At 40.7% G+C, this 15,663-nt stretch overlaps 1 protein-coding gene across 4 annotated transcripts in view; it reads right to left on the reverse strand.

Annotated features, from left to right (window-relative positions):
• PPP2R3B (protein phosphatase 2 regulatory subunit B''beta) overlaps nt 1–15,663 on the reverse strand; it is a 103,207-nt gene that overhangs the window by 25,903 nt on the left and 61,641 nt on the right. For all 4 annotated transcript variants that reach the window (XM_074992175.1, XM_074992165.1, XM_074992193.1 and 1 more), the window contains 4 exons: nt 6,349–6,534; nt 5,098–5,201; nt 4,282–4,384; nt 2,860–2,934 (listed from right to left, as the gene is read on the reverse strand). In XM_074992175.1, the coding sequence (XP_074848276.1) occupies nt 2,860–2,934; nt 4,282–4,384; nt 5,098–5,201; nt 6,349–6,534 (468 nt within the window). The remainder of the gene's footprint in view (nt 1–2,859; nt 2,935–4,281; nt 4,385–5,097; nt 5,202–6,348; nt 6,535–15,663) is intronic.

A 15,663-nucleotide genomic window follows, 5' to 3' on the forward strand; every position in this document is an offset into this window, starting at 1 on the left:
CCAATACCAGAGATACCCTGAAATGCTCTGTCTTTACAGATGATCTCACTTGCAAAATGGAACACAAACCTGACCAACAAACTATTGATGAAACATGGTCCATGCTGAGAGATGCAATATACAAAGGTGCCAAATCTGCCTATGGAACACGTAAATTCTCTAAGACCGGATCGATGAAAATGCAGACAGACATTCTTAGCCCTCTTCTTACAGAAACACACAAGGCACATCTGAATAACAAAGAACCCATCTCATCAAAGCACAAGAGATCAACTTTGATATGCAATATCCGTTCTTCAGAGAGAATCCAGGCAGTGTGTGAACAAGTATTGGGCTGACCTATGTTCTAATATTCAAAAGGCAATTGATTTGGGTGACCAGAAAACCATGTGTAATGGATTGAAGAAAGCACTCAGACCAAACATTACCAAAGTCACCCCACTGAAGCATTTAAATGGGCAGGTGATAACAGAAAAATGCTGCAGCTGTCCAGATGGGTGGAACACTACTCAAGTCTTTATTCCCACAAGTGTATAATACAACCTGAACTTGACAACCTCATCCCAGCTCTTCCAGAAATGTCTGAGCTAGATGCACTGCCTACGGAGGAGGAACTCTCTCAAAACTCTTGATGCTTTCTCCAATGGAAAAGCACCAGGAGACAACAGAAATCCAGCTGAAGTCCTGAAGGCAAACAAGGCTGTGCTCTTCCCCTTCCTCTATGATTTATTCCTAAAATGGAGAGCAGATGATGTTCCACATGACATGAAGGACAGAAACATCACACTCTATAAAAACAAAGGCAACAAGGGTGACAGCAACAACTACAGAAGCACCTCGTTACTAATCACCACAGGCAAAGCTTTTGCTCGTGTCATTCTCAAACACCTGCAAAAACTCGCAAATCGAGTCTATCCAGAAAACACAATGTGGCTTCAGGGCTGGCAGGTAACAACAGACATGATTTTTCTCACTTCAACGATTACAGGAAAAATGCAGAGAACAAGGAAAGCTGTTATGCATAGCATTTGTGGACTTAAAGGTGTTTGACACAGTCAGTAGATCAGGACTATACAGAGTATTTACCACAACTGGCTGCCCACCAACTCTATTCAAGCTCATAACATCCTATCATGAAAACATGAAAGCAACAGTGCAATATGATGGATCTACATCAGAACTGTTTGCAATAAACAAGTGTGTGTTCTTCCCCTACCCTCTTCAGCATATTCTTCTCAGTTCTAACAAATTGCGCATTTCAAAACTCATGCAGCGATGTATTTCTCCACACAAGATCAGATGGCTCTCTACAACCTGGCAAGACTCAAGGCCAAAACGAAGGTCAAGGAAGTCCTCATTAGGGATTTCCTCTTTGCAGATGATGCAGTTCTTGTTCATAATGAAGACACACTACAATAACTAATGGATTATCTGTCCAGAGCCTGCAAGTTGTTTTCCCTTTGCATAAGCATGTAGAAAAATGTTGCATTCACTCAAGGTGTACCTCAGTGACCCAATGTCATTCTGGAATCACATCTAATGGGCTGTTAACAATTCTGTTATCTTGGATTTACTGTCACCACAAGACCATCCATGGATGAAGAACTGAACACCAGAATCGGGAAGGCAGCTACAATTTGGCAGATTTATGAAGCGAGCATGGAACACTCCTAAGCTGACAGTGAAAACAAATATACTAATCTACCAGGCATGTGCATTGAGTATCTTGCTATATGGTTCTGAGGCATGGATCACCTTCTTGAACCAAGAAAAAAAAACTGAACAGCTTCCACCTTCGCCGCCATCTTCCATAATTTGCTCCGCAGAATTATGAATATCAACTGGCAAGATAAAGTTTCAAATGCAGATGTCCTGTCAAGATCTGGCATTCCCATTCTCATAGCGATCCTCAACAGCAGAAGACTATGATTGCTTGGTCATGTGCGAAGAATGGGTGACGAATGTCTTCCCAAAGAAATCCTCTTTGGTGAACTGTCACGTGGGTTGAGAACAGCAGCAAGACCAAAACTAAGATTCAAGGATACATGCAAAAACACCATGAAAAAAATTCAACATCGATCCAAATCCTGGGAATCCACATCATCAGACCGAAATACCTGGCGACAATTGCTATGACAGGGCACATCATCCTTCGACAGTTTATGTGCAAGCCACGCAAAAGAACTTTGTCTTAGAAGGAAAAACTCTAAGACTCAACAATTAAGAAATAGACTGATGTGCAGTTATTGCAATCGACCGTGCAAATCCAATTTTGGACAGATAAACCATAAGAGAAGCTGCAGACTCAAACACTGCCCATAGATCCTCACCACCGCTAACCACCATCTCTTGAGATGAAAAGGGGCCATATTAACATACATCATCTACTTGATAAACCTGAAATTTAAAATACAGAAGCCATTTCAAATGTTTAGGCTTTTTTATTATGAAATCCAAACCAGGGTAAGGCATCTAACCAGCCACAGGTTGTAACCACAGCCAAATAAGCATTCAAGTTAAGTAATTTTGCTCGTTAATAGAAATTCATTGACATGTTCCACACAAACTATTTCCATTTCTTATTCCTATCTTGACTGCTATTCAAAAGCTCTTTTAACATGCTAAAGTACAGAAAGACTTACAACCATAATGTTGCAATGACAGATGCTCTTCCTCCTATTATTGTGTCTCCTGAAGATTTGAATATACTCAATAGCAAGCATGAGAAGCATGTAAAGTTGAGATGAACAGACTACTTGTTTCTGAAGATAATTGTGAAAAGGTTTAACTTGTTTCAACTGACCAACGAATTAGCAGTTAAGAAAAGTTACTTTTATACAATGTAAGTAAAACACTTACTGTGGTAATGTAGCGAGAATGAAATTCAGCTGCTTCTTTTAAAAATGATAGTCCAGGATGACTATTTACCACATCCTAAAGGGATGGGAAGAAATGAAGTGCCAATTAGTATTCCTTCTTACTCTGGGTATCAATTAATTAATGCAGAACACTACCTCCAATTCCTTGACAGTACCATTCCAAATTCAATTTTGAGCAAAGCAATCATTAAATATAACTTCATCTGTAGTGTACCTCATGTAAACATCCCATGGTGAGGTTTGGTTTTCAAAAGAATTTGGCATTTAAAAGCCATTTACAATGAGCTTTCTGAACTGTAATGGTGATATGTCAGAAACGATAGGCATAAGTGTGCAAATTATATGTTCCTCTTGGAGAAAAAAAATCCTACTGAAAGTGGGGCTTCATGGCTACGTCTACACTAGCCAAAAACTTTGAAATGGCCATGCAAATGGCCATTTTGAAGTTTGCTAATGAAGCGCTGAAATACATATTCAGTGCCTCATTAGCATGCGGGCGACCGCGGCAATTCAAAATTGATGCGGCTCCTTTTCGAACGGACCCCGGCTACTTCGAAGTCCCCTTATTCCTATGAGCAAATAGGAATAAGGGGACTTCGAAGTAGCCGGGGTCCTTTTGAAAAGGTGCCCCGTCTGGACGAGCTGTGCGGCGGCATGCTGTGTCAATTTTGAAGTGCCACGGCTGCCCGCATGCTAATGAGGCACTGAATATGTATTTCAGTGCTTCATTAGCAAACTTCAAAATGACCATTTGCATGGCCATTTCAAAGTTTTTGGCTAGTGCAGACACAGCCCATGTGTGTAACGAGTAAGAAAGAGCTCTACTGAAAAATTAGATGATGTTTTTCACTAAAAATAAAGAAATCCTATAAAACCACATGGAAGTACACTACAGATAATGGTAGTCCAGGTAATTTTGCTTTTGGTCAAAGCAATAAGACCCGTAACAGTCAAAGAAGAGATGCAACTGCCATTTTTTCTCCCCCTCCTACCCCCATTACCCCAATAACTTCCGTGAAACCTGAGAATCACATTCTTAACGCTACTATGTTAATCACAAGCTGCCATTCGTAAGGTTAAATAGATAATGATGTATTGGTTGAAATCAGACAAGTAAGAGCTACTGTAGGAGGTGTAGGATTTTTTTTTCTTTTCAACTTCTTCCCCACATAAAAGCAAGCTATAAATATGTCACTGTAAAATGGACTTGTAATAAACTAACCTCATTAGCAGGTCAGTTAGCCATGCAAGTTGCCTGCAATAAATAATCAGTAGTCTTTTCAGTAAAGAGTGAATAGAGTAACTATTTGTTTGGAAATTAAACTTATACTGGTATATCTAAGTCTTTTGTTTGGCTTTGAAAGACACAAAAAGGTAATGACTAATGTTAATTGCTATTTACTTGTAAAAATGGAATGAAGTCTTCTTGCACCAAGTAGTTGCATCCAGGGCTCATCAGAAGATGAGCAAACTTTGCAGCATCATCATGGCAGGTCTGTAGTATTCTGAAATGCAAATATAAAATGAATTTGCGTTGTAATGTTTTTCTCCTCCATTTTAAAGAAGAAAAATACTAATATTTGTATTAGGAAGTACGATACCAGGATTTATGAAAAAAGGTGCACTCTCAGAATTTAGTCCCAACTCATTAATGTAATGTGTGAGCACCTACAGATTTGGTTACCAGAATATATAAAAAGGTAGGCAATGTGGTCAGTTTTTTCAGCTTACTAGCAATTTTACCTAGCTCTAGCCACTGCACTGGCCAATAATCCCAAATTGCTTTCTCTTATACTAGATTTAGCCATCATATATTTACACTGAAATATCTATATTATACATATTCCCATCAATGGAGCAGTCAAATGAGAGTACAGTTCAAAATAAGGACCATGGTTCTCTCTCTGGGACCTGTGAGAACAGAAAGAGCTAGAAAGGAGTTGTGTCACCCACAAATGTTGACGGATTCCTGAAAATTAGGAGCACACTGTTCAAAAGCTTACATAGTTGGGGCCACTAGGAACCTAACATTAGCAGCTCCATATGATATGTTTATACAACAAATAAAGATTTTAAACTTCATACACACTGGACTTGCTAAAAATTTACTCAGTGTTGAACTACAGAAAGGGATTTTGTTTGCAGGCTGGACCACAATTCTAGTTTAATATATTTCTCAATTTAAATGTAGTATTTTATTTCAAAGCAGCCTACTTACTTTCGCCACATTGCAACAAATTTATGAACTGAGACATATCCTGTTCGTTCTCCTCCAGCACAATAGAATAAGGGACCTTTCCAATAAAGTGGGCATTCACAGGCCTGGAATTAGGGCATAGAACAATGCAGTCAGTGTATTGATTATTTTCATGATTATTACTGCCTTACCAAAAACACTAGCATTAAATGAAAACTTGCTAGTGTAGTTGTAAGACAGTAGTAAGGGAGAGCAGAACAGATATTTGTTCCACTGCACACTTTTAAAGAACTGCCATGAACATACAATTCCTGGAAAGTTTATTTTCTGACTGGTAGCCTTGAATTTGATCAACAGCTTTAGTCTCTTCTGTATTGTATAATAAAGTAGACTTTCAAGATAAGTAAAAGAAATTAAGGGCAAGTCATTTCATTCATTAATTTTTCCCCCAAATTTGAAAAACATTTTTTCACTTGTGCATTTAAAGAAATGGGAGATCCCCTTATGATGACAAGGATGTTTACTGTAAGCAATTACATTTAGTGTATGTGTTCCAGTTTTAGCCCAGTGCTACGACAGAAAGCTATATGGAGTAATCAACACCCTTGGAAAAAAAGTCATCCATTTACTTTCCTGCTTCAATACTACATACAGAAAAATACCAAACTCATCTAAACCAATTTGCTACATGTTATACAGAAGCAAAATGTGTCAGTTTTTTTGGATCAATCAATCCCACGTTCTAATAAATCTAGTGACTATTGAAGCACTAAGTCAAAGTTCTCCAAAGAAACAAAGCCATTCTGGATACAAAGTGTTTCTTTTAATGGGAGTTTTTAACATCAACACATTCAGAATGAGAACTCAAAATTCTAATCTTGCACCATTTAAGTAAACCAAGAGCAATGCATTTAAAACATCTGTAATAGTACAGTTTATGGATTATGAAGACACATGGACAAACTGACTTGATGGACAAGGCTATCCCACTGAAATATATGGGACCGAAAAAGATACAATTCAAAAAGGCTGCTTGAATTTCTGGTGTTGACATTTATCGGCTTTCTCCAAAACCCACTGAGGTTGAAGACTCCCATTGACTTTAATGGGATATGGGTCACAGCACATATGAGCTTAAATTTGACTGGTATTGTCTTGACTTGACTTTCCAGAATTTGATCCATATCACACAACAGATAACATACGGAAAATACCATTTGTTTCCTATTTGTAGGTTAGCCTATTTAAATCAAACACCTACTGAATTCTCACCTTTGCAACTTTGCCCATGTCTTCTAAACTTGCTCTCTCATTTGGAAACTGAGAGAAGGTTCTCTCTATTTTGGCAATCACAGCATCTATATTCATTTTTTCTTTTGGACATCCTCGAGGAAAATAAAATGTTGGAATGGTTTGGCTCAGAGACGGTGTCAGAGGTTCTTCTTTCTTTGTCTGAACCTAAATTGATAAATAGATCTGCCATAATGAGAGGTATCAAACTGTATACTATGCAACCCTCTTTTGAGGAAAACTGGAAGGCCTTTATCCTGTTTTGTATTAATTACTGTAAAACACTACATATGATGGAATAAGATCTGCAAGAATGAAGAGACTGGGAAATTTCTGAAAAAATGGCATCTAGAACATTTTAAAATAGATTCAGGTTTGACATAAAGAAACCAACTTTGGCTAATGGAAGAGCACCTACTTCCCTCTTTCACCTCAAATTTTTAATTCTAACCAAACTTTGTGAAGTTTTGAAGTATTCATAATTGTTATTTCCACTTCCAGTTCTAACTTAAGACCAGAACAGCCTAAAATATCACAAAGCAAGGCTGTTCAGTATTTCAACTTGTCACTGAAGTGCTAGAATCATGTGAGATCTTGCTTTTGCAAAGTTTCCATGCATGTTTTACACTCAACAGATTCAGTACGCATACAACTTCTGAATGTTTGCATGCTGCCCATTTTTCTTCTTTCATTCAAGTAGTCATAACTGAAGAAAAAAGTATCAGTTGAATCCTGAAAACAAGACAACTTTCCCTGAAATATTTAAGGACTTTCTCTCAGTATTTGTGTACTAATGCTTTTGCATACACAAAGGCAAGAATATAGGGATCTATGCATGCTAGATTTGCGTAACTAACAACTTGACAAAAATGATTAAAGTTTGTTATAAGTAAATTTATTCAGGTAAGTGACGACAATATGGTTAGTTCAAATAAAAGAGAATATATCCTTTATTTGTTTGATCTCTTTTCTGGGTGAATGGTGAAGCTTGGAGTTTACCAAGTGTATCTTCCTGGGCTAAAGAATGTCCCCCTCCCCACTTCACGGTGGCAAGAAAGGTATATAAGATTCCCCCCCCGCCCCAGCTGGGCTCCCACTTTCTGCACTCAACTGGGAGGCAGCCCTGACGTGGCCTATGATTAATTCATGATCCCAGTGGTCTCAAATTTTCTTCAGTAATATGGCACCATCTGACAGATTCAGCAGCAAAATTAAGGAACACCACTATTACCATGTCACTCCTCAAGGCGGTTCTTCAACAGCTAGGCTGAGATACATTAAACCCTCGACTTAATGGACTAATGGGGGAGGGGGTGCCCGCTAATGCCAAAAGTTTGTTAAATCCAAAAGGTTATACTATGTGATGATGCACTGACCTTCCCAGCCCTCAACGGTAATGCTCTGCATCTTCACTTTTTTTAGTGAAGCTGTAAGACTATCAGGCTATGTCTACACTAGCCCAAAACTTCAAAATAGCTATTTCGAAGTTTGCTAATGAAGCGCTGAAATACATATTCAGTGCCTCATTAGAATGCCGGCAACCGCAGCACTTCGAAATTGATGCGGCTCGCCCAGATGGGGCTCCTTTTCAAAAGGACCCCGGCAACTTCGAAATCCCCTTATTCCTAACAGCAGATAGGAATAAGGGGATTTCGAAGTTGCTGGGTCCTTTCAAAAAGGAGCCCCATCTGGACGAGCCACGTCAATTTCAAAGTGCTGCGGCCGCCGGCATTCTAATGAGGCACTGAATGTGTATTTCAGCGCTTCATTAGTAGACTTCAAAATGGCTATTTGCATGGCCATTTCAAAGTTTTGGGTTAGTGTAGACATAGCCCCAGTGACTTTAAAAAGTATCACTGGCATTCAGACCATACAGAGAGGTCAAAAGGTCACATTTCAGCACTCCACATCGGAAAGGTTGCTGACCCCTGATCTCAAACATTTTTCCATTTCAATGTAAGGATATTGCTAGCACTACCAAATCTGCAATAAACAATTCCTTTAAAATTTTAAGGTATTTCAGTGCCTATGTTAAGTTCTATGATGTAATTAATCACTGAAGGCCTGTGTCACCCAGGTGTTAGCTGTTGTGCCTTTACAAATGACAACCTGAACACTGGTTAATTACAGACTGATTATTCAACCTGGTGATATTCTAAACGAAAGGAAATCTCACCAATGTTGGTTTCTGTTTCCATCACTTCAAACTGACTGAGTTATTCTAAACTTCAGAGCATCAACCTTGGATTAATATTATATAGATAGCACGTTTTGATCTTCCGTGCCAGCGTGGAGTATGTGTCTCTAGCTCCTCCCTCTTTGTTGGGCTGCTAAGTTACACCTAAACTGTAGCCCTATTTTGAAATAAACTATTTTGTAATAGCTATTCTGAAATAGCGTATTTCAAAAAGCATGTGGACACAGCACCATTGGAGCCAATTGTGGCTTATTCAGAAATGTGCTATTCTGTGTCTAAACAGAGCCTATTTTGAAATAGGCATTATTTCTCTTGCAATGAGGTTTACTGATTTTAACCCCCCCCCAATTATAATCGATTTTATTTCAAAATAGTGCATGCATAGTGTAGATGTTCACAAAGTTACTTCAAAATACAGCAGACTCTCAATATTCACAAACGGTAGGCTGCCGCTTCCCCCGGGGCCTGAGGCAGGGAGTGCTGGCAGGCAGGGGCTGCATATTTGCAAAATTCAACATTTGTGATGGTTCCCAACACAGAACCTTTGCAAACATTGAGATCCTACTGCGATGGCTGTTATTGTGAAATAATTTTGTTGTATAGATGTAGCCATAGCGTATTCTCAGTACTGTTGGCAATGACTGAATTTCTACCAAAAGAAAACAAGGGAAAAAAGTGGGTGGAAAAAAGATTGAGTTGTGATTCAGCTACTTCATTCTTCTTCCTCATCTTTGTTATTTCCCTAGGCACCAGCTTTCAACTGCTGACAAGACTGGCAGGTAGCAAAGTTCAGGTCACCAGTGCCCATTCTGCCTTGAGGATGGAATGCCAGTATACTAAAAATTATTGCAAATGCCTTTAGTTCCAAGGCAAGCCTTAAGTAAAACAGTCTTTCAGTGCAAGTCCAGCAATAAACAGAGAACAATGTGTTTTAAAATACAAGCTTAAGAAAATGTAAAGATTTTATAGGTTGCAAAACTGGTTTCTTTGTGAAGTAGGCAAAAATAACTTAGACTTTGAGAATGGGAAGATGACTCAGTAAAACCAAAACAGAGGAAAATAACGCACCTGAAAGTTCTGCAGAGGCTTCTAACAGTGAACTTTCTTCAAAGATTGTCCCAACAATTCCACAAAGCATATTGCAAACATGAGATAAAAGGTAGTCTGTTGGTTTACAAGTAGAAGGTTTGGGATTTTAAAGGCTACCTAGAATTTAGAAGGTTAGCTTTACACAACAAGGGAAACAAGCTTTATACAAGCTGCTCTTTCCCGATTAACACTGTTGCCACTTCAAACACATTCACTTCATCACAACAGGAACCTCCTCTTCCCACAGTTGCTTAATTGTATCAGTGTTTAAATACTGTTGTGGATTAACCTGATGTTCTAGATTTGATGGCTTTTTAGGTAACAGTAAAATCAGCTTTTGTTACATAAATTGAAACCATCTTTAGTGTGCTATTTAAAAGACCTACATAGCATAATAGATGTGTGCTACTTCAGTATGTGCTTCAATTTTGACAGTGACAACATACGCATAACTGGTTGCTTTTGTGAATATTTATATCCCAGACCTTGAATAGGAAGCAACAAGATGTGTAAACCAATTCAATCTGCATATGAATTGGCATATAGGGTGTGCTTTGAGTTTGGAGTAGTCTAACATGTCATGAAATGAAGAGGGAAATTTGTGTATAAATAGGATTTCCAAGTTCAGGCCCCTTTAAGGATCAGATTACAAAAGCTAATAGTACCTTTTACATTTGAAATTTTAGTGCACCAGGTTCAATTGTCCTATATTGGATGCAAAAACAGAAAAGGAAATAAAGTAAATAACCTTCCTTTGCACTACTGGGGGACCTTATCTATTGATTCAAGTTGGAAGAGGTTAATAACTCAAGGGGTGTGTCTACACTTGCATTCCTCTTTCGAAAGAGGTATGCAAATGAGGTAAACCAGAAAATGCAAATGGTATAAATTTGCATAGTATACATCTCATTTGCATATTCTAATTCAGAAAGCTTCTTTCAAAAGAAGAAAGCCAGTGTAGCTGCTGCTCTTTTGAAAGTAAACCCATCTTTGAAATAATCCTTCCCTTTATTTAATGGGAAGAAGGATTCTTTTGACGATAGGTTTACTTTCGAAAGAGCAGCATCTACACTGGCTTTCTTCTTTTGAAAGAAGCTCTTTTGAAATTAGAATATGCAAATGAGGTGCCATACACGCAAAGTTATGCCTCATTTGCATGTGTCTTTCGAAAGAGGAGTGCAAGTGTAGACACACCCCTGGAGTTCATACTCATGAGTGATAGCTGACTGGAAAAATGTATGGTGATAAACTGTAAACAACTGAACAACAAACTTTCTGGAATAGCTTCCAGAGTCACTGACCTGATATTTCCCTCTTCCTCATAATCATCTGCCTTGTTACTAAATAGACTGTGGCCCAAAAAGGGAAAAACGCCAAATTGCCCTGAGCATCCTTTAGCTCCTTTTTGGGAAGGCAGTTGTAGTTCAAGAGCATGCTGTTACAAAAGGCATTATGCACTGCTTGAAGCATATGTATAATTACTCTTTGCCCATCAAACACAATTGATAGATCTTCTTTCCCTCTGAAGTGAAAAAGAGGCAGCTAAATTGGTTTTGGAACAGGAAGGTGAATGTTTCTCACCTTTCGGGAATTAGAAATCATTTGAAGAGTGACCAAACACACACAACTTCCTCCAAAGCAGTCAGTTTTCATGGGCTCAATATCTAGGTCTCTGAAGCAAAGAAATACCTTCAGAATATTTCTTCTGAGGCAAAAGATATTTGGGCTGTGGACTATGGCCACAGCAAGAGGTCAGCCCCAAACCATTTATGCATATCTATCCCAAGATACTGATTCCAGGCCACCAGTCTTGGTATTGGGATGGAAGTAGTTCCAAGCTAGTGCGAAGACTTTGTTGCCTTTACTTCCTGCATCTATAGGAACCGAAGTAAATGCTTGAACTCTTCTGGTTAAGGTGGCTCTTTTCAGTTATTTGAGTTGGGATCTTCCTAAAGACTTGTGACACGTCCAAATACAGCTCATGGAAGTCTTCAGTCAGCAATTCAGTAGTATAAAAAGTGAGGGTGGCCTTAATTCATATTACTTCCATGGTGCTAAAAGGAGCAGGGAGGGGAGGATTTGTTTTCTATAACATCCCTCAGAGTAGTTCTGGAAGATGGTATAAGCCTTGGTTTGTTTCCCTAGTTAAATGCTAGGGGAATAGTTTTGATGTGGCAGGATTCTTCAAAGGAACTACCAGTGAGTAGTGCTTTGATACAGTTGCTTCACTTCAGTATAGTCTGGTTCACTGCCAGGGGAATGATCGGAGTTTGCTTGCTGAGGAGTAGCGCGGAGTTACTTCCTAGCATTCAGTTTCCTCCTCAGTGTGCCTTAGGAACCATCCCTGACCTTGCTTTCCAAATATGACAGGTGTTGTAAATTGCTTTGGCATAGCTCAGGGGTGGCCAACTTGTGACTCCAGAGCTGCATGCTTCTCTTCAAAAATTGTGGCTCCTTGCATAGATGTTGACTCTAGAGCTGGCTACAGGCACCAGTTTTCCCAGTATGCCAGGGGCAGGAGGTGGGAAGGGCTGGGGTTCACGGCTCAAACCTCAGCTCTGCCCCAGGCCAGTTCTCCCACAGCTCTCCTGCATGCTACTCAAGAAAAGGGCTATTTCTGTTCTACATAAAGACAGTATCTTAGAATGCACTTTCCTAAATGACAAAGGTTAAAAAGCCAGCCTACGAAGAAAGGTTTGAAAATTGTGTAGGTTTAGTCTTACAAAGACGACTGATGGGGGAGTTGGTAAGTCTTCAAAACACGTTAAAGGCTGTTAGTAAGAGGACAATCATCAACTCTATGTCCACTAAAAATAGGACAAAAAGTAATTGGTTTATTCTGCAGCAAGAAAGATTTAAGTTAGATATTGGGGAAACTAACCTCACAGTAAGCCCTCAAAATGCGCAATTTCGAGTTGCACTTAACTGTCATTAACTTGAGTTAAGTGCAACTCAATATCTTGCTCCCCCAGCCCTGGCCCCAGGTCAGCCCCCATACCTGGCTCTGGCTCACCCCCAACCCCTGCACCCAGCTCCAGCTCACCCCCCACCACACGGCTCCAGCTGAATCCCCCACCCTGGTTCAAACCCCACTAGGCAGAGCTCCAGTTCCATCCTTCTGCCCTGGTTTAAACTCCACCCCACCCCGTGCGCTGCTCCAGTTCCATCCTCCCACCCTGGTTCAACCCTGCCCACCCCCATGGCTCCGGCTCACCACCTCTGCATGTGGCTCTGGCTCAAATCCACCCCTGCTCCCACTGAAGCTCTAACCCACCACAGGCTTAAGCCCCCCAGCCCCCCACCCACCATCAAGTTTAATCCACCCCAAGATTTACCTTTCTGCTGCTTCCCCAGCTGCAGAACATGCATTCTGCCAGGGAAAAAAACGCACCGATTTATGCAAAATTCAGGTTTGTGAGGGGGCATGGGAATGGAACCCTCACGTAAATCAAGGGTCTATTATAGTGAAAAAGTTTAAAAATACACTAACCAGTGCTTTTTTTGTGCTGGTATTGAGTACTGGCACCTCAGCAGCCGCCACCACAGAATTGGCTGAGGAGAGTGTGTGTGGGGCAGAGAAATGGATGAGTACTGGCTCCTCTTTTCTTTAAAAAACATTCACATTAACTATATTTAATATTGAAAAAAATCTTAACTATAGGGATAGTTGGTACTGAACTAGGTTGCGATTCTTGAAGGATTTTAAAAAAAAAAGGTTAGACAAACTTGTTGGGGTAGTCTGGGCCAGGGGTCAGCAACCAAAATAGGAAAAAGGCATTTTTTGAATTTGGTAAAAAACCTCAGTAATTCAGGAGCCTCAATGCACATGAATGGACACGGTCCTTAATAAATAATTTCAAACCATACTTTTTGTAGCCCCTATTTTAAGAACAGCACAACTTTTTACAGATTATTTCCTCACCACTTTACATGTATATACAGTAAGTCCCCAACTTACATTGTTAATTTGGTCTAAAGGTTGCCATGTAAGTTGAAAACCATGTAAGTCAGGGAGGGCTTGGGGCCCTGGAAGGTGTGGGGGGCAAGCCTGGGGTGAGTTAGGGCTGTAGGGAAGGTGCAGCTGAACTGGGGCATGCAAGGAGTTGGACTGGGGCAGCAGGGGGTTGGAGCTGGAGCCCCACACGCATGTGCAGGAAGCCCTGGGCAGAGGCTGAAGCCTGAGCCCATTGTGCTTGGGGGTGGGGATGCAGGGAGTGAGCTGGGGCCACGGGGGTTGGGGGGCCTGCAGAGGCTGACAGCTGGGTCCCCCAGCACATGCTAGGCGGGGGGGGTGAGCTGGCAACTGGGGGAGGGTTGAGCCAGGCAGAGGGGAGATTGAACACGTGAACTGAGGCAGGGGTGCGTTGAGCTGGCAAGGGGGTTAGGATCCACAGGGAGTGTGTAAGGTTATGGGGGCTGGAGCCAGGTCCATGGGGGTGGAGGGCAAAGCCCCAGACATGAAGATGGAGCTAAGCCCCAGGTGTGCAGCTGGACCCCCCTGCTGGAGGAGGTGAGCCAGAGCATGGGGGAGGGGTGAGGTTGAGCCAGTGGGGGGTTTAAATGGGGATGAACTGGTGCTGCTGTCAAGTGGCACTGCTCTGAAGCAGGGGAAGGAGGATTTAGCTAAAAGCCTTCCCCCTGCCTTCCCAGACTGGTGCCTAGTGCTGCTCTGGGAAGGGGCTCTTAGCCTGCCTAGCTGCCCGCAGCTGTGGGAAGCTATGCAGGCTGGGAGCCCAGCAGCTCCACATTGTGCAAAAAACTCTTGTTAAGCGAGTTTCACATGACATGCAGCAGCGTAAGGCAGGGGATTACTGTATGAATTGGGCATGACCATGTAAGATGCAGGTCTTGTACTCTTGGATTCTGAGACCTTACTGTAGCTGTTATATGGATCCCTAGATTAACTCGGACCTGTGTGACTTGGGGACTTACTGTATTTGTTCCACTATCTTCCTGACTTTCACTCCCAAACCCACTTTTATTATGCTAATTTTACCTCACCTTCAATTTCAGTTTTTGCTTTCTTAAAATGTGTTGCCTTTCACTGCAGGAATGCCACATGCTTCCTTTTCATAATCAAGACTACTAGCAACATGATCAAAACAGATACAGTATCATATCCCACAATGCACTGCACATATTAAAGAGAAAGTTATCCAGCATTTCAAGATCACATATCATTTGCTATTTAGATATGAGTGAGGTAAGTGAAGTGACTGCTGGCCCACCCACATCTAACCCTAGATAATCCCGTCCCTCCTGCTTTCTACAGGCTGCTTTCTGCCCTCTCCTAGGACTAAACAGTTCTTTGCTCTGTTTTGACATGATACAGTACATAGAATTACAGTGAATTTGCATTCATATGGCAACCCTCGTGTTTTACAGTATCAACTTATACAACTTTGTTATTTGGTATTATTTAAGAGTAGAGATTTACGGAAAAATGATTTTTTCTCATACTAAAACAATCAGTGAATTTTGGGAACAAGGGAATTTCAAAGTGTGGGGTTTATTTCGAAGTGCCTGCATCTACACAGCCAGTCTGTTTTGAAAGCAGAACTTTCAAAACATGCATGGCTGCTATTATGCTAATGAGGTGCTGAATATTCATGTCAGCATCTCACTAACCTGTTCCAAAATGCCTCATTAACATGCTCGTTCCAAAAGGGAGGGGCACGTATAGATCCGGCCTTAGTATGTGGAAAAACACTTTTTGACACAGACTATGTGCTGCAGTGTACATGTGACAGTGACATTTATAAATGATCTGGAGAAGGGTATAAACAGTGAGGTGGCACAATTTCCAGATGATAGTAAACTGCTCAAGATAGTTAAGAGCAAAGCAGACTGAAGAGCTTCAAGAGATCTCACAAAACTAAGTGGCTGGGCTACAAAATGGCAAATTAAATTTAATGTTGATAAATATAAAGTAACACTGGAAAAAATAATCCCAACTACACGTACAAAATGGGGACTAATTTAGCTAGAACTACTCGGGGAAAAAAATCTTG

Source organism: Carettochelys insculpta, chromosome 1, assembly GCF_033958435.1.
Source record: "Carettochelys insculpta isolate YL-2023 chromosome 1, ASM3395843v1, whole genome shotgun sequence".
In the NCBI taxonomy this organism is placed as follows: domain Eukaryota; kingdom Metazoa; phylum Chordata; order Testudines; family Carettochelyidae; genus Carettochelys; species Carettochelys insculpta.